At 37.1% G+C, this 20,087-nt stretch overlaps 1 protein-coding gene across 5 annotated transcripts in view; it reads left to right on the forward strand.

Moving 5' to 3' along the window:
- triob (trio Rho guanine nucleotide exchange factor b) overlaps window positions 1–20,087 on the forward strand; it is a 274,443-nt gene that overhangs the window by 223,741 nt on the left and 30,615 nt on the right. For all 5 annotated transcript variants that reach the window (XM_049480847.1, XM_049480843.1, XM_049480844.1 and 2 more), the window contains one exon: window positions 16,108–16,391. In XM_049480847.1, the coding sequence (XP_049336804.1) occupies window positions 16,108–16,391 (284 nt within the window). The remainder of the gene's footprint in view (window positions 1–16,107; window positions 16,392–20,087) is intronic.

A 20,087-nucleotide genomic window follows, 5' to 3' on the forward strand; every position in this document is an offset into this window, starting at 1 on the left:
TGTGTGAGTGTTCACGTGTGTTCGTTCAGCAACAGGAAGCGGTGCTGCTGGCCACAGCCCAGTCTTAAGAAACCCGCCAAACCCCCAGTTCAACAGGAGACCCTTTGTACTGACCACTGTGGCCTTTCTATATTCCTGCTCTATCCACCTCTATCAATGGAGCTGGTGAGAGAGGCACTTGTTTGTGTATTAAAAATATGTGCTGCCACCTGATTGGTCATACACTGAACATTTAATTACTGTTCTTATGCAATGCCTATTAAAACAGGGACTAACATGCACAGCAACCAATTACAACCAGCTTTTTTGGTGTGGCATTCAGAGGGATCTCGTAGGTCACAATTGAAATGGTAAAAATAGTTTGCTTAACTTATATGGCAAAAGTCGTGGAAAAAGGGCATGTTGATTGACCATACAGTATTACCTCAGAAAATGGCCACGTTAAGAATGCCCACATCTGTGCAAGTTGTGAGGTGTTATTGTGTGAGTAAGGTTGTACACTGGTCATTGTACTCATGGCAAGGTGGCATAAAGTATCGGCGTTCAAGCAAGGCCTGATTATGGGGAACAGAAAGATGGGAGATTTCATTTCCTGAGCTGTGTTGGCACTCTCCTGCGGCTCAGCCAACAAAACCCTGGAGTGTATTTTCACTTTCTTGGTCTGGAATACTCACCTCTGTGTGTACCTATAGGATTTACATAGGATCTCCGGTGGATTTGGTGTTTTACAGAGATTTTAAGACCTAAGGTCAGCTGCTAAACTGCACTTAGCAGGGCATTACACGTGTTGTAAAGTAGCACTTAAAACAGTGCAACGACAGTTATTAGTGTAAAAATGTCTTCTTTTTTTTTTAGAACGTTTCTAACTGTTGTCCATCTCGCTGCCTCCCGGTGTTGCAGTGCTGTTAGCCAATCAGAAACAATAGGTTTGCATGTATGATTATTCATGAGCAAGAGCCAAAATCCAATCGTTTTTCCCCAGACCACTCCTTCACGTGACTAAAGCAGTGTCATAACAGATCACAGTTTTATGTACTTAACAAAAAATGACCTGGCCTCCACAGTCGCCAGACCTGAACCCAATCCAGATGGTTTGGGGTGAGTTGGACCACAGAGTGAAGGCAAAGGCAACAAGTGCTAAACACCTCTGGGAACTCCTTCCTTCAAGACTGTTGGAAAACCATTTCATGTGGCCACCTCTTGAAGCTCATTGAGAGAATGATGCCAAGAGTGTGCAATAATCAGAGCACAAAGGGTGGCTATTTTGAAGAAGCTAGAATATATATATATATATATATATTTTTTTTTGTATAAACCTTTTTTGTGTTAAGTACATAAAACTCCACATGTTCATTCGTAGTTTTGATGCCTTCAGTGAGAATCTACAATGTAAATAGTCATGAAAAAAAAATGCATTGAAAAAGAGGTGTGTCCAAACTTTTGGCCTGTACTGTATAAATATGTCTTATGTGTATAAGTTTATATGTCAAGTCATATGTAGTATATAGCTTAGTATAAGCTATTAGTATCTCCTGAATCCCATTATAGGCCACTAAATGGTAATGGAATATGATGAAATTAGCTTAAAGCAGCAGTTCTTATGATTCTTTTTTTCTTTTTCTGATTTGGTAGGGATCAAAACATTCTAATAAATTGGGGCACTATCCCTACAAAGTCTAATAATAAAAAAATAGAGATCTGGTAGGTTTTGGTGGAGGGAGGTTCTGGCCAAATCAAGTTATGTCTTGATGTTCTTATTTCACATGTATAGCCTCTAAAAGAGGATTCTGCTGTAACCTTTTAAAAAAAAAATGCTGCCGAAAATCTAGTATTGGGTGGTATGACCAAAAATGTCTATCATCAAATTCTTTATTTTATTCTGACGGTTTCACAGTATATCACAGTATTATTATTATTATTATTATTATTATTATTATTATTATTATTATTATTATTATTATTATTATTATTATTAATTCATAGTTTTTTGCATGACTGGGCTTTAATATAGGTTTATGACTTACTGTACTGTTAGGAGTACCGTATTTTTCGGACTATAAGGCGCACCGTATTATAAGACGCACTATCAAAGAACGCCTATTTTCTGCTATTTATCCATACATAGGGCGCATCGCATTATAAGGCGCGTTAAGTGACACTAGAAAGGGTGCCTATATCAAAGTGAACAGGGGTGGCGCCATGTTTCCCTTCCCCCACCGGGGGTGGTCGCTTGCCGGTGGAGCGTCTCAGTATACAAATCTAGCTATTTCAAAGTCAAACGAGTGCTGGATATTAATCTACACAGATTCCTCTCCTGAAAACTGTTTATTTGGGTGAGTAACGTGCTTCAGTTTATTTACAGTAAGCTTAGATTTCCAGATGTCCACTAAGGCTTGCTGCACCAGCGTTAGCATAGCTATCCGCTAGCACGCTAGCTAGTCACCTAAACTAGTAAAGTTAACCCAAACTTAAACGACAGCGTTACACTGAGTAATCCTGCGTGTTCTGGTAAGACAGTGAGATATTAGCTAGCGATTCGTCCCCCGTAGCTTGTTTTAACACGGTAAACAAGCAGATTACAGGCTGATAAAACTCACCTCTGAGAGAGTTAGCGCTTAGCATCTAGCTAATGCTAGCCAGGCAAAGCAGCACAGACTTACAGGCCGATAACTCACCTCTGAACGGTGAACGCTTAGCGATTAGCATCTAACTCTAATAATACTGCTCCAGCAGTATTAAAAGTGCTAAATTTAGAAAATACTGATCTCTGAACAGTGAAAAAGCTAGCTAGCTAAGCGGTTAGCATCTAGCTAATGCTATTGCTGCTCCAGCCTCGGAGCAGCACGGCTCTGCACGGAGTGTGTGTTTACTGCTCCTTACACCTGACGGGTAAAATTTAGATAATACTGATCTCTGAACAGTGAATAAGCTAGCTAATGCTATTTGCTGCTCCAGCCTCGGAGCTGCACGGCTCTGGACTCTGTATAGCACTGAAACTCTGTATAACGCTGCACGGAGTGTGTGTTTACTGCTCCTTACAACCTGACGAGTAAAATTTAGATAATACTGATCTCAGTGAATAAGCTAGCTAGCTTAGCGGTTAGCATCTAGCTAATGCTATTGCTGCTCAGCCTCGGAGCTGCACGGCTCTGGACTCTGTATAGCACTGAAACTCTCTATAACGCTGCACGGAGTGTGTGTTTACTGCTCTTTACAACCTGACGAGTAAAATCCATACAAAAGGCGCACCGTATTATAAGACGCACTGTCAATTTTTGTGAAAATTAAAAGTTTTTAAGTGCGCCTTATAGTCCGAAAAATACGGTACAAATAATATGGCTTTAAATTAAGGCTTTGATTAGTATACTCATTGAACAATATATGATGAAATCAGACTTTATCAGCAGAAAAACAGCTAAAGAATGTAAACAATATACCTTGAAAAAGAGATACGCCAACAACTTTAACACGGCTTCCTTTTAAAAACAAAATGTTGTAAATAATTCCATAAACACAATAAGTGGACCTAAAATACTCAAATTTTTAAGTATTCAAAGAGATATTTCTTAAATGTTGTATTGCACAGGTTAAACACAAGTTTAATATGAATATTATCCTTCAAGCTGAAGTGTTGCTATATTTAAAAGCGCTATAGTTAATGAAGTAAATGATTCTGTACCAAAGACTGATACTTGGCTTATCTGAGGGATGAGAGGAACTTTTTTTTGAGCTGTGGATAAAATACGTAATTCCATTCCTCTCTTTTTCTCTGAGTGAATAATTGCGAAACCTTTGGTCGTTTGCTGTTGTTTTTCTATTTTACTCATACAGTGAAGAACAGCAGCAGGAGCTCCTCTGATAAAGTGCTGTTTTAAATCTCTCCTGTCAGGACAGAGCAAGATAAGCGTTCGACTACTGTCACTCCTGTGTGTTTGTTATGCTAAGTAGCTAACGTTGCGCAGCACTCTGTAGCACCTCTAGCGATATGGCGGTACGTGAAAAACGAATACCGGAATATTGGATGAAGCGATATACTAAAAAAAACATTCAAAATACTCTTTTAAAAGAGATTGCTGCAATTACATATTCACACATTCTCACCAGAGAGGTATTTAAATCCCTAAATCCACGAATCCTACAGACTGCTACTTTAATATTGTTTGATATGGTTTCTTTAAACCATTAAACTCATTAACAAGGCCAGCTGTGAGCCGACTGTGTTTAGACGACAAGAAAAGTCAGGGAAAATCCTCCTAAACTCCCATCAAGTTCTTTAAACCTCTCTAGTAGCAGTCTACGAATTATCCTGCTCTCTCTTCTTTTTCCTCTCTCCCTCCCCCTCTCTCTCTCCCTCCCTCCCTCTCGTTCCCTCTCGCTCACTCTGTCCCACCCTCGCTGTCGCTCCTTTACCAGTCAGCGCAACAGCAACTCTCCTCCGCTCTTACTCTCTTACTCACTCACTCTCGCGCGTTATCCGGCAGGACACTCTCAGTTCCATGCACAGCTTTTCGGATCAGTCGCGTTCTCTCGGGAATGGCACACGGGCTGGGCTCGCTTTTATCTTTCCGTCCAGCGTACCATATGAACCCGGCAGGAGGACACTTGGAGAAGTGCAAGGTCTGGGTGCTGGACTTGGGTACGTACTGTGGACCTGAGGACATGCTTGTGTTTGTGTTGTGATATCAACTTAATTCAGCTCTTATTTCAAACTTATTTTACCTTTTACCTTTATTTTATTTTACCTTTATTTTACCTAACTTGGACTTACAGTACTGTGCATAAGTTTAAGGCACCTAAGCATGTTTTTTAGACACCTAAGAGTGTTTTAACTGAAAAATGCTCCACATGTGATTTTAATACATGCAATAAACATAAATACAGTAAAACATAACGGTAATTCTCATTTTTAACTGAGTATGTTATTTCCTGTGAGCCTGATGCTGAAGAACAAAGTGTAGAGATTCCAGATTTCTCCTGGATGATTTCCCTCAGCCAGCATGTGTATATTATGTTCAGTTCCGTCAGCAGCTCAACTGATTTACCACATTTACCAATTTACCAAACCAGGTGTTGATGTGATGAGAACTAGAAATAACTCTATTAAGCTCAGATGAGGAGAGATTAGGAGATGTTTTAAGGAAACAGGGCTGTTTTTTTGTATTTATTGTAATTAGGGCTGCAACGATTTGTCGATAAAATCGACGGTACCACTTTAAAATAAGACTACCTTTATAAAGGGTTTATAAATGGTTTACAATTAGTTTATAGTATAAATGGTGACTAATTCGGTTGTAAATGCCTTAAAAATCATTAATAATCAGTTATAACACATAATTAGAAAGGGCACCAGTATAGATGGCTGTGGGTTCACTATTTAACAAACAGCAGGTCATTGTTGCACTTTCTACGTATGTGTTATAACTGATTATTAATGATTTTTAAGGCATTTACAACCTAATTTGTCCCCATTAATAAACTAATTGTAAAGCATTTATAAACCCTTTATAAAGGTAGTCTTATTTTAAAGTTGTGCCAAATTGACAATGTCGATTATTTAAATTTGTCGACTATAAATTTCATTGTCGACTAATGGTTAACTTGTGACATTACCACATCACAGCACTACACAAAGTGCTGGAGGCAAAAGCACAATGGGAGATGGGTAAATTGCTCACCTACACAGTTTACACTCAACTAGATATCAGTACTTTCCACGTTCAAACGACATCTTGAGTTTTAAATGCTTTTTAAATCTCATTTTCAGCTGTTTCTATCATTTTTAGAGATGAGGAAATTGCAGAAATAATCGTTGACTAATCAACTAATCGAAAAAATAATCAACAGATTCATCGACTACCAAAACAATCATTAGTTGCAGCCCTAGTTGTAATTTTAGTGTTTTACTGAGCTAATAAACACTTACTTTACCGAAAAAATAATCCCACAGGTGCCTAAAACATTTCCACAATTCTTTACAATAATTTAATTTGCTTCTGATGCTCATTGTAGTCATTGACGTACTTTTTCTGAAGCAAGAAAGCTAATTAAGACTAATGAATGGCCTGGACTGAAATGCTTGGAGCTGCTCAGATTCAGTATTCAGTAATGAAACAGTCTTAAATTCAGAGTATTTAGAGAGTTAGCAGTCGTCCTCCGGTGGGATTGTTGTGTCCACACCTGCGTGTTGTTGCGCATGTTGTCGGGAGTCGAATTCCCTCCGGGGTGTCTGTGGGACATTCTTGACATTGCTGACCACTGTCTCTGGTCTCGGAGAGCACTGCTGCTCCTGCTTTGGCAGTCAGTCGTTTTGTGACTAGGATGCTCCGTAAGGAGACGTTTTTTTTTGTTTTTTTTTATGGTGTAATTGGAATGCCGTGCATTTGGTGGGGCTGTGTGTGTGTGTGTGTGCCTGCTTTTTATATCCACAGGGAACAAAAAACTAAAAGTGTGTCAGCGCTGTAGATGACTCTTTAGATCTCTTTTGAGGCAGGGATTGTGTAATGGGGTGGTTGAAGAGTTGCCATGCAGTTCTGGGCTGGAGCTCTGCTTCTGTGTATTAATAATAATAATGAAATAAAGTGTTAATGCTCAGTACACTTACCAGTGTTTAATCATAGAGCTCTGTGTGTTTGTGTGTGTGTGTGTGTGTGTGTGTGTGTGTGTGTGTGTGTGTGTGTGTGTGTGTGTGTGCGTGTGTGAGTCATGATCCAAAGGGAATGATCCAGACATCTCAACTTAATTGGACTTGGACTGAAACTCAGAAGTTTGTAGGCTTACTTATGTGTCTGTGTCTCTGTCTCTTTCTCTCATTCTCTCTCTCTCTTTCTCATTCTCTCTTTCTTTCTCTCATTCTCTCTCTCTCTTTCTCTCATTCTCTCTCTCTCTCTTTCTCTCATTCTCTCTCTTTCTCATTCTCTCTCTCTCTCTTTCTCTCGTTCTCTCTTTCTCTCGTTCTCTCTCTCTTTCTCTCATTCTCTCTCTTTCTCATTCTCTCTCTCATTCTCATTCTCTCTTTCTCTCATTCTCTCTCTTTCTCTCATTCTCTCCCTCTTTCTCATTCTCTCTTTCTTTCTCTCATTCTCTCTCTCTTTCTCATTCTCTCTCTTTCTCTCATTCTCTCTCTTTCTCATTCTCTCTCTCATTCTCATTCTCTCTTTCTCTCATTCTCTCTCTTTCTCTCATTCTCTCTCTTTCTCATTCTCTCTCATTCTCTCATTCTCTCTCTCATTCTCTCTCTTTTTCATTCTCTCTCTCTCATTCTTTCTCTTTCTCATTATCTCTCTTTCTCATTCTCTCTCTCTTTCTCTCATTCTCTCTCTCTTTCTCTCATTCTCTCTCTCATTCTCTCTCTCTTTCTCTCATTCTCTCTCTCTCTCTCTCTCTCTCTCTCTCTCTCTCTCTCTCTCTCTCTCTCTCTCTCTCTCTCTCTTTCTCTCATTCTCTCTCTCATTCTCTCTTCTCTCTTTATTGGGGACTGCAAAGCTCTCAATCTGGTTAACACGGAGGAATGTGTTGAGAGGGACTGGGACAGTGAATCCTGAGGTGATGCTGAGGAACTTGGTTAAATCCAGATTAATGTGTTAAATCTCTAATGTTAAATCTCAAAAAAAAATCTCTCTCTCTCTCTCTCTCTCTCTCTCTCTCTCTCTCTCTCTCTCTCGTGTTCACACACTCCTGAGCTTATTTTACACCCCACAGGACAAGAATGTGTCACGACTGTTGACTCTTTCTCTCGTAAATCAGGGTGGACAGAAGACCCTCTTCTAATATTATCCAGTAGCTTCACAGCGAGCGCTTCAAACAGGAACACTGACATCTTCCCTCACTTCAAAGCCCTCACGAGAAACAGACACGTCTAATCCTGATTATCTGCTCGTGTAAAGCTCACCCTATAACTAAGCCACAGTGATGAACCCGCTCTGTGACCCTCGCTGACCCGCTAATGCAGGAGTACTCATCCAAACTTACAGAGCACCCCCGCTTTCTGACAAAAAAACATTAAAACCTAATAAAAAATTATTTGTTGGAATGATCCTTCTCAATTAGATCTGTCACAATAATTACATTACCAACCTATCATATAATATACAGTATAGATCAAACCTCAATAAGTTTTGCTTACCTCAATATTCTCAATTAACTTTTTCTTAGCAAGGAGAGCCCATTAATGTTTCATTTTCTCAAATATCAAAAAAATATATATTTTTAAATATTTATATTTCAATAATTAACTGTTTGCTCATTTTTAAAAATGAAAGAGTGTAGTTGTTTTATTATTATGTTGTTAAATGTTTAAGGCTGTGTATTGTTCCTAAATGTGAGAAATGTGAGATTGGATATCTTGTGTGAGGCAAGATATTTTTTAAATAATTCAGTGCATTATCTATCAAATATATGTACATTTTCTATAAAAAGCTGTATATTATTTTATTATTAATCAAATATTTAAATTGTCATATCATCTTATTATCTTTCAGAATACCAGCTCATTATCTGTGAAATATATGAGCTCTTATATGTTAAATATCTTTTTGTGTATTAAATATATGGGCTCATTATCAAATGTATTGGTCTATTACCTATCAAACATAGCAGCCCATTATCAAATATACCAGCAAATATATGAGCTTGTTATTTTATCAAATTCACCATCTAATTTTCTATATATGAGCTCTTTTTAAACAAATTATAGACTAATTTATCTATCACATATATCAGCAGCTCTTTATCTATCTATTTATATATTTATTTAATATATTACTTTACTTTTAAATATAGTGACTCATTTTCTATTAAATATCAGCTTATATATAAATATAAATATAGCAACTTTCAAGTGTACAGACTCAAAATGAATCATTAGTATCAGCTCATTATCAAATATCAAAATAACTTTTCTTTATATATCAAATGCATGAGCTCGTTATTAGCAAAGGTGGAAAGTAACGAATTACATTTACTCACATTACTGTAATTGAGTAGATTTTATGAGTAATTCGTAATTTTTAAAGTAGTTTTTAAAATAGGTAATTTTACTTTTACTCAAGTACATTTTGACACAAGTAATTTACTTCACTAATTTGGAAAACTCCCCATTACTGAGTAAAAAATGAAATGCTGAGGAAAAAAAAATGGTTTTGTTCTCCATGGCAGCGCAGCTGAACTTCTGCATGTAGTGTTTATTACGGTTAGCGGAAGAGACGCTGTGTGAATCAGCTTTGTAGCCTGGGGTCTGTGTGTGCGGCTCGGGGGAACCGGCGTTCTGTCCAGTTACGATACCCATCGATATGTGCTTTACGGCACTGTGCATGCGCCGACCAACATTCTTTTTGTATGATTTCATGTTTTTAATGATTTTTTTTTACATCAAATAATTAAAAGTAACTATGTAACTTTTAATCAAATTGAGTACTTTTAAATTTTTCTCGAGTAGATTTTTAGATGAGTACTTTTAGTTAGATTTTTAGCAAAGTAAAGGTACAATTTTTCAGTACTTTTTCCACCTCTGGTTATTAGATATTATGGCTCATTATTTATCAAATATATTGGCTTATTATTCAATATACCAACTTTTAGTAAGCAGGTATGTTACACATAATTTGGGCATGTGAGAGATGCTGACTGAACAGTCCTTCCTCACATGCTTCTCAAACCTGGGGTTTGTAATGGAGGAAAATAGTATTATGATGTATGATATATTACAAATATATACATTACACTGTTGTCATTTTGTACACATGAGAACTGCAGGCTTAGCTGTCATGTAACCTGCTACACAGAACTAATCTCTGTTCACTGCAGAGGAGATAGAAGTTAGATACCTGTTAAACGTATATATTATATATGGTTTTATCAGAGCATCCTGTAGCCGGAGCTGCATGTGAAGCACTGAGCAGTTGTCCAGCAGCAGCTAAATGCCCCTGGTCTCATCTCGGGGTGACATGGAGCTGATCCAGCTCTGCTAAAAGCTGCCTCTGTTCAGGTGCTCATTCAAACTCCCACTTCCTTCCTTCTAACAGCCACAGACAGATCCAGAATACATATCACCTAACTCACACTAGGAGAGGCAGGAGTGATGGAAAATGGGGGGCTGAGTTTTAATTAGACATTTATAAAGGATTTATTCACTACTTATTAGGCATTACTCTGTGTAAGTGTTATTGGTGCTTAATTAGTGGTCTGTTATGTGGAAATTATTAATAATGGCTGTATTAGTTCTTATAGTGCACAATAAACAGTTATGTCAAACAGATTATTGAGCATTAACTATTAGCTAATTCTACATGTTATTACCGTATCATTGGCAGCAGGTTGATCTATGTGACTTTGGAAAGGTTGTGGCTATGCTGGAGTTTATAAGGGCTTAATAAGTCACTAATAGACCAAGATGTGTACCAAGTGAGGTTCTGTTCATCACTAATTAGACACTAAAAGGAACTGAATAAATATTTAATAAATCACAGACCAATAATTAAGCACCAATAACACTTACACCGAATAAAGCCTAATAAGTAGTGAATAAATCATTTACAAATGTCCAATTAAGGCTTTAGTAAGCAAATAATAAGACATTAATAAACTCCTAATTTGTGTTCCTTAAAATAAAATGTTACCCATATTTTATATACATTTATAGTATAATATATCATATATTTATAATACAGCTCTAGACAAAACATAAGAGACACTTTCTTTGCTTTCTTTGATTTATAGGTATATGTTTGAGTAAAATGAACATTGTTGTTTTATTCTATAAACTACAGACATAATTTCTCCCAAATTCCTCATAAAAATATTGTCATTTAGAGCATTTATTTGCAGAAAATGAGAACAATAAAAAGATGCAGAACTTTTAGAACTCAAATAATGGAAAGAAAACAAGTTCATATTTATAAAGTTTTAAGGGTTCAGAAATCACTATTTGGTGGAATAACCCTGTTTTTTTAATCAGTTTTCATGCATCTTGGCATTTTCTCAAAGCCTTTTTTTCACCAGTCTTACACACTGCTTTTTGATCATTTTGCCCCTCCTGGTGCAAAAATTCAAGCAGTTTAGCTTGGTTTTATATATTAAGTGTTTATGAATAAGTGAAATGAATTGTGGATCTATGATGTAGAGTTTGCTGCAGACCCAGCTGCAATAAAGCAGACCCAAACCATGATATTCACACCTCCATGCTTCACAGTGGATGTAGGGCTCTTTTGCTCAAATGCTCTTTTTAGGATTGTTCCTAGAAATGGTAATTTTGGATCAATTAGTCCAAAGCTTATTGTTCCAGAAGCCCTGGTCTTTGTATAGCTGTTCTACGGCAAACCTAACATGTTAAAATGCCTTAGCCCACAGATGGGCCTTAAGTATAATTAATAGCTAACAATTTTATCTGGAGTAACCTTTGGTATTTACATTTTCAACATTTGTGAGGAGGGCATGGAGGGCATGGATTTTGACCGTTGCAGATTTATCCCAATATCTTTGAGTATTTTCTAGCGAAGGTTTAAAGACTTTTTTAACGACTGTTACGATTGCGAATAAAAAATCTCAAGAGATGGGTGTGTAATTTCAGTTGGAAAATGGAAAAAAAGTTCCCTGAATTTATTTACTTTATTTATTTTATTTTTAATTTTTATTATTTATTGGGTGCCCACCCTGTACACATCTCTTGAAACTGTATAACAGACTATACCACTGTTAAATACAGGACAGAGCACGCTGATCTTTCTCCATTACTGACTAGAAGAAAAGGCTTTATTATGCTGCATTTGTTGTGGTGATTTGTAGTATTGCTGAAGGTGGACCTGAAGTTGGATTGCATCGCCTTGCAGCCCTGCAGGTGCAACACCTCTAGCTGCAGATCAGTGCCGTCTATTTCTTGCAGCACAGTGGTGAGACTTGTGAGCAAAACTTACACGCACTCGTGCACCTGAAACCCTGAGATTGCAATCTGTGGTGTTACATAGTCATTCTGAATGGAGGAAGGTGTCATAATCAGATGTGGTATTGGTAATCATGGGCCGTGTTTTTCAGCAGTGTGTGTGTGTGTGTGTGTGTGTGTGTGTGTGTGCGGGTAGAAGATTACACTGTGTGTTTGACTGATAAAGCAACAAAGGACAAGTGCAGGTCACAGACAAGTTCCAGACGTGTTCCCCAGGCCTAAACCCTTTCCGTTAAAGGATCAGTGCAATATTACTCACTGTGTAATAAATATATATAAAGCATTTCATAAGAGTCTTGACTCAAAACAAGACAAGTCCAGCAAACAAGGCGCTGTCACTTTAATCTGAGGATTCCAAGTTCCAATCCCTAAACATTCTGCTTGCCCTCAGCAGCCAGAGTCCAAGAGAGCTTGCTTTCTTTGAGCGCTTTTTCTACCAAAGAACTCCATACAGGCTTATAAGAAGCGTCATCCTTTTTAGCTAACTTTAGCTAACTGTTTCCAACAGGTTTAGTAGAACCTTTAAAACGTCACATCATGTTGCCCACAGATGTTGTCATGGTTCTCTTCGAAGAGCTTAGTATTCTTTAGTTTCTGCTGTGAACGAATGTTCTTGGTTATGGAATCACTTTTGTTGTTGGAAGCGCAGAATTAGGTTGGCGAACCAGAACGGTGCCGGTTTCACATTGATAAAAAGGCGCTATCAGGGGCGGGTGGAAGGCACTCTCTCCCCACATCCCAACTAGTGTTATGCTTGCCAGCACAGATATCAATTAGCTGTTGTATCAGAAGTTGGGGCTGTTTAATGTAAGGGCATTGTTAGTGATTTTTGGGGTACATGTGAATGGCCATTGGGAAATTACAGAAAATAAGTAAATAAATCTCTTTCTCTTGAGGCTGGATGTATGTTTACTAGCCCTTTGGGGCTAATCACAATGGCTACTTGCAAAAAATATGGAACCAAGGCTAAAAGCTAACAGTAGGCCAGTTGAGCTGAAGCAGGGCCAGTTAGAGAAATTGCACATGCCACATGATAATAAGGCTGGACGATATGACTAAAAACATTATAGATTAAGGAGTAAAGGTTAGTATTTGTATGTAGTATAAAAACAAAGCATGCTGAACATTTAAAGAGTAAATATCTAACTGTGTACCTAAGAAATATGTATATTTAATAATTAACTTAAGAGAGTGGTATTTCACTGACTCAGTAAACTGCACTTAATTGTGTTGTTTGAGATGGTGAAACAAAGTCGCCATTCTGCTACTTTGATTGCAATGATTCTGTGGCATAATTTACTAAAGAAAAAAACTAAATTCATTTCTCTGGAAATTGAGCCAATTCTACCCATATTACGATATTGCGATATGGTCAGTTTTTTTATCTATTGTACAAAATATTTTTAAATATATTGATATTTGCAATATATTGCCCAACACTACATGGAAACCTGGGAGATGAGCAAGATGAGTAAAAAGATAACCAAGTGATCAGCTTTAATCTCTTCAGTTGCTAAACAGACACTGTACTGAGAAAATGGAAAATGCAGAGAGAATAGAAACTCTGATATCTTAAAAGATCTGGGATTCTGAATGCTGTTTGACAGAGGTATCAAGTAATGAATTACAAATACATCACGTCACACTCCAGCAAGAACATAGCAGGTATACAGGGGTTGGACAATGAAACTAAAACACCTGTCATTTTAGTGTGGGAGGTTTCATGGTTAAATTGGAGCAGCCTGGTGGCCAATCTTCATTAATTGCACATTGCACCAGTAAGAGCAGAGTGTGAAGGTTCAATTAGCAGGGTAGGAGCACAGTTTTGCTCAAAATATTGCAATGAACACAACATTATGGGTGACATACCAGAGTTCAAAAGAGGACAAAGTGTTGGTGCACGTCTTGCTGGCGCATCTGTGACCAAGACAGCAAGTCTTTGTGATGTATCAACAAAGCTACGGTATCCAGGGTAATGTCAGCATACCACCAAGAAGCACAAACCACATCCAACAGGATTAACTGTGGACGCTGTAAGAGGAAGCTGTCTGAAAGGGATGTTCGGGTGCTAACCCGGATTGTACCCAAAAAACATAAAACCACGGCTGCCCAAATCACGGCAGAATTCAATGTTCACCTCAACTCTCCTGTTTCCACCAGAACTGTCCGTCAGGACAATAAAATATTGTGCTCTAAAACCAGGTGTTTCAGATTTATTGTCCAACCATGGTGTATGTACTGACCAGTTATAAAACTTCCCTTATGAAAGCAATTAGCAAATCTTAAAGTGAAGAGTTACTTAACAGCTCTGCAAGGCCAGGCTCCCACGTGTCCCCTAAGGAACAGCCTGCAGAGACAGTGGAGGTGGATCTGTATGGAGATCATGCAGTGGAGAATGCCTTACGCAAGCTTTACATAAGACTCCTTTCAGAGGACAGCGCAGGATTTATAAAAAAGAATTGTCCACTTTGAGGAGGAAATAAAAACCCTGCAGGCTTCTAAATATACCAGCTCTCTAGAGAGCTCTCATCAGTTTCATCTCATTATCATTATCTCTTATCAGGATGCATCAGAATATGATACAGGCTTACTTAAACGCTCTACTTGGGTGTCCAGATAAATCTAGTTCTGTTAGAAATGTGTGAGAAGAACCACCCTGGCCTTGAACATGTTGACGCACTTTAGAATGGACCTGACCTGACCTGTGTTTTGTTCAGTAGGTTTTTCAGTTACACCAAAAATGTGATGAAAAGTGATGCACCAAAAATGACTTAAAAAATGACTCAATTCCATTTTATTTCTATATTTACTATAGCACTTTTTGCAACAAAAGCGGTCACAAAGCAGCTTTACAGAGAAAAACAGGTCCACCCCTCCTATGAGCAGCACCACAGGGATGCCAATTATTGTGTGGACAACAGTGGCAAGAAAAAACTCCCTCTAAGAGGAAGAAACCTTGGAAGGAACCAAGACAAGTCAGAGGAACCCGTCCTACTCGGGTCGACCCGCTCAGTACGAACAAACAACAAACAAATAGCAGAACAAAACAACTGAACAGGGAATTAATGTCAGCTATAGCTTATATAACAGGTACTAATTTATGAATGTGGAAATGTGATGAGCACATAATATAGATTAAACTGATTTTAAAATATGAGATTAATATATTTATTTATATATGATTTATATATTTGGACCACACTGTAAAAAAAAGAAAATATTCTTGAGCCCTGTAATCTTTCATTAAAATGAAAAGATTCTACCTAAAATGATCATTTTTGAACTTTGCTTAATTTTAAAAACAGCAAGTACAGTCCAATATTGTGTTTATTTTGTTTAGAATTGTGTAAAAACGTTGCATATGAATTTAAGTAAAGTTAACAAGACTTGAGCCCAGTAATCTTTGCTTTATAATGAGAGGACTTTACCTAAATGTATACCTTTTTTAAACTGTGCTTAATTAAAAGAGCAAGTAAAGCCCAAAACTGTTTTTTAAGACAGGAAAAAAAAAAACAGAAAAAAAATTCTGGAAGCCATCATGCAAAAAGTATTTTCAGAAAGACTACACAGTACAAGCACAGTGACTGTTTATTTCAAGTGTGTGAGAAGTCACTGTGTAGTGAAGGTGTTAATTGACATGTTTTTAACACTGTCAACATTTTAAACCTTATTATTTAGTAATGTCAGTTTAAGATTTTTTATAAAAATGCCCAAAAAAGATTTCTGGGTTACACCTAAAATCAAGCTTGCAAAAATGTAAAACTAGCAAATATTTTTTTACAGTATGTCTTTTTTGGACAGAAATAAGTGATTTGATTTCCAGTGCCCACTCTTTCTGTTTCTCTGCTCTCTGTCTGCTATACTCTCTTTGATTTTAATCTTCCACACAAATGTTCATTGGCGAGGGAATGTATGGTTTGTGTTTTTTTTTTTTTTTTTTTTTTGGAACATGAACAGACTAGGATGCTTCAATTAATTAATCAAACCAAAAGTGTCCAAAATGAGTGTCCTATGTGTCTTAAACCCTAAATAATGTTTAAAATTGAAAATGTTTTGAAGTGTTCCCAGATTGTTGTCTGATAACACGTAATGTTATAAATGTTATACATAATCGTTATATACTCTGCTACAAGTGGAGCATATTGACTTATTAGTGCTCCTTTCTCTCCTTGCAGATTCTCTCTCAGTGTCCAGTAATGATGGTGGACTGTCAGGCAGTGCCACTCTTCAGCCCGGGCATCTGCAGGGTTCTCCAGGGGCCAAGCGGCCGGGCAACACGCTGCGCAAATGGCTGACCAGCCCGGTGAGGAGGCTCAGCAGTGGCAAGGCAGACGGCCATGTGAAGAAGCTGGCTCACAAGCACAAGAAGAGCCGAGACATGCGCAAGAACGCAGACGGAGCCTCGCAGAAAGACTCGGACGACAACGCGGCCACGCCCCAGGACGAGACCTTGGAGGAGGTTAGTGTCTATAATGCTCACGTACTGTTTAAATGATCAACATCCCTTAGAGGATGCTATCAGAAATTAGCCTCATCTTATAGGTGGATTTTTCCTTGATATGACATTAATAGTCTGTAACTTGCATTCTAGGAAATCTTTACAGTACATACATTACGAATTTTAACTACTGTCAACCTCAAACACTGTTGTTTTTACTGTCTTTACGAAAACAGAGCAGATGTATATATAACAGTAAAACGGATGAAGTGATGCCGAAAGCATTGAGATTGAGAAAGTAGATGCAACAGGTTTCAGTGCTAGACTAAAAGCTAATGCTAGCCCTGCAGCATTCCTGATAGTGCTGGGCAATTATGGCTTAAAAAAAAAAACTTTTTTTTACAAAAAATCAGATTTTGTATTATAATCGATTCCCCCCCCCCCCCCCCCCCCCCCCTATTAAAAATCAAAATACAGATAAAATGTAGAAAGAAATGGTTCAAAACTAGGTTTACCGGTAAGAAAAAAAATAAAAAAAAAAACTTGTGTACACCCAGAAACTCACACTCTGGCTAATACTGGATTATATACTTCAGAACGCATGTTTGTGACTGAAAATTGAGAAACAACACCCTAAACGAGTCACAGAGGAAAATTTAAAGGAGAGATTATTATTGTTGTCCATAATTAATCACAGATCCTCAACGGAGAGCAATGATGCTACAGTTTTTAGAAACGGTAGGATTTATTTCTGAATAAATATATGATTTATCCCACTGAGTGTTTGTACTGGAAGTGCTGGAACTGTTTTCGGTAGGAGCTCAGTCCTCGGAGGTATGTTTATAAAATATGCGCGGGTTGGTCTGTGGGAGGCGCCGGTAACCTAGGTAAGATGGATAAACACTTCAGAAATGAGGAGCGTTTTCAGATATTTTAGATTAAAAAGATAAAATGTCTGTATGTAAAATTGTGGTTACTCCATTCTGAAATCACATTAAAACTGTAATTAGAATTTAGCTAATTAATCGTTAAAAATCACCCAGCACTAATTCCAGATGAGCCAACCACATTTCAAAATTCCAAATGCTAACATTGTGGCTACACTTGGTAACTTTGTTTAAGACCATTTTAATGACTTTTAATGTAAACCAGCCAATCAGAGCAGAATTGATCAAATTATTCATAAGCCCTGTAAAATCAGCCTGTTTAATTCTTGTTGTAAATGGGTGTGTAAAACTGCATTTGAACATTTCTCACTTTGACATCAGAGAAGAATTTTAAATACTGTACAAGATGAGTTTAAATGCTTAAAAAGCATTCTCTTTTCCATAACATACACATCAGTTCTCAATCTTAATTACTCACTGATCCACTGTAGACCCAACTAATCGATCGTTTAGTTAGTTAGTTGCCCTTAGTTAAGAAAGTTTAATAAAGAGGATTGCTGTGATTGTTCAAATGGTTGGGACATGTTCTGATGAAGCTTATTTTTAAGCTTATTTTATTTTTACTATACTATATTAATTATTTTCAGTTCAAATAAGACAAATAATTTGATAGCTCAGATCAGTAACTTTGAAAAAGAAAAAAAAAAAATCTAAATTAAGCTGTCTGTGTCTTCAGGGCTAGTTCTGACTTTATTCTTTTCTTTTCATTTCTTAAGTGTTCTTGTGTTTTTATATTTAATTGTGTTGTATAAAGTGTTTTCAGTGCGCTGCAGTATAAAGTGTGGTGTGGCTGTGCTGCTGTTTCTATATTAGAGCTCGTGACTCTGGTCCACCTGCTGGTATTTGTTTGTGTTGAGTCCCGCTGTTAGTCACTACACACCAGCTGTTTCTCCCAGGCTGAGTCACCTTTCAGGAATCAGGGCTTTGTGTCATGGGACAGGAGCAGAAATAGGCTGACCGGGCTATGAATCAGGTCCAGGAGAATTCCCCCTGCCAGGGAATGCTGACCCCAGCACTGCTCACTGTAGAGCTTTTATAGTAGCACTGCTTCTCTTAGAGCGTTCTGATATGAGTGAAGTCACATTCTCATTTGCCAAATGGATTCATCAAAGTTTAATATTATTTGGAACAGGGTTGTACAAAATTCAGAATTGTATTGAAGTTCCATAACAGGAAGTTCATTGCAGGAAGTAGAATTGGAATTCCATGAAATTAAATAAAATTCATAATACTAATGTTTGTTTAACAATGAAGCTTTAGAATGTATTTTATGATTTTACATATGATACAGAAATTATTGTATAATCACAAATTAACTTTAAAAACAGATCAATAAAATTGTGTTTTACCACAGTTAGTTTCGACCCTGCAATGTGATTGGCTGAGGGGCGTTTTATGAGTGCCGTTATCAGCCGGTAATGCACTGTAACAGAAGCTCTCTATGTATTACTCCGCCACATACAGGTAACCTACAGTAGCAAAGATGCAGCGCTTACAAACCAAACAGCGCAGCTACAAACAGAGCATCAATGGAACTATTATAACTGGCGGAGTGTTTATAACCAAACAAATTGTATTTTCTCAAAACATTTCAATAAACAGCAGTAATGAAACTGTGGTGTAATCGCATTAATAGATTTAAAGTTCGTGCTATAACGTGTAATATTGGCACAGCTGTGCTGATCTACAACTGCAGCACAATATTACACTTTATATCACTCCCTCTCGCGTATTATTGCTTAAATAACTTTTAAATTGTGTGAAATGATAGAACAGCACTTCATTTCCCAGAATAACTTGCCTTGTCCAAGTCTTTAAAGTAGTTGTCCAAACATTCAGGCGATTTGAGGAACTGTTGACCATTAGCTGCAGCAGTGTTACCCTACAATAAAGTACTTTATTAAATGATAATTGCATTTACATAATTCCAGTTGAATGCTTTGAAATAAAGACTTTGCTAATTATTCAACATCAAGGGAGTGTATGCTTAATGGTAATGTTTTTACTTCCTTTTAGAAGAAATATTTATGGTAAAAGTATCTAATTTCCCCTGATATGTAATAAGAATGAATTTCTCTGAATTGCAGTGAATTAAATTTCACTTCCTGTAATTCTAATTCAAATTCAGTTCAACATCATGTAGGGTGGATTCAATTCAAATTCAAATTTATTCCATTCATTTTTTTTTACTCACATTAATAAAATACATCACAGCTCAGCAGGTTTTCTTATGGACAAGATTAAAAACTGGTGATAATAAGACTTACATGACCTGAAAAATGCCTCCTCAATCGCCTCTATACTACAGACAAGTAGAGGAAACTAAATTTCCACAGGATATAATGGAATATTTACCCACATGACAATTCACACAGGATTAATATCTTGATATTAAAATGTTAAACTGCAGCTGTTTTTGCAGTTTATTAGAAGATAAACCTTTTCTGTTTTCTGTGTTTATTATTTATTTATTTTCATTTTTATATTTACATACAACATTATTCGATTTTTCTGTGACTACAGCAATACATAACTTTCCTCTGGGACTGATTAAGTAAACTGTCTATTGATCTGTCTATCCATTCCATCTATCCATCCATCCATTATTCATAATTGGGCCCAAGTTTCACCTATAAAAAACAACATTTCACAAAGCAAATCTTTTGTTCTTCATGAATAAATAATAGGTTGTATACAAGAAAACCTGGACTGTGATTGGACTTATCACAATGAATCAAAAATAAATTAAATCTATCAAATCTATTTTGCA

This window comes from Astyanax mexicanus, chromosome 6, assembly GCF_023375975.1.
Source record: "Astyanax mexicanus isolate ESR-SI-001 chromosome 6, AstMex3_surface, whole genome shotgun sequence".
Lineage (NCBI taxonomy): Eukaryota > Metazoa > Chordata > Actinopteri > Characiformes > Acestrorhamphidae > Astyanax > Astyanax mexicanus.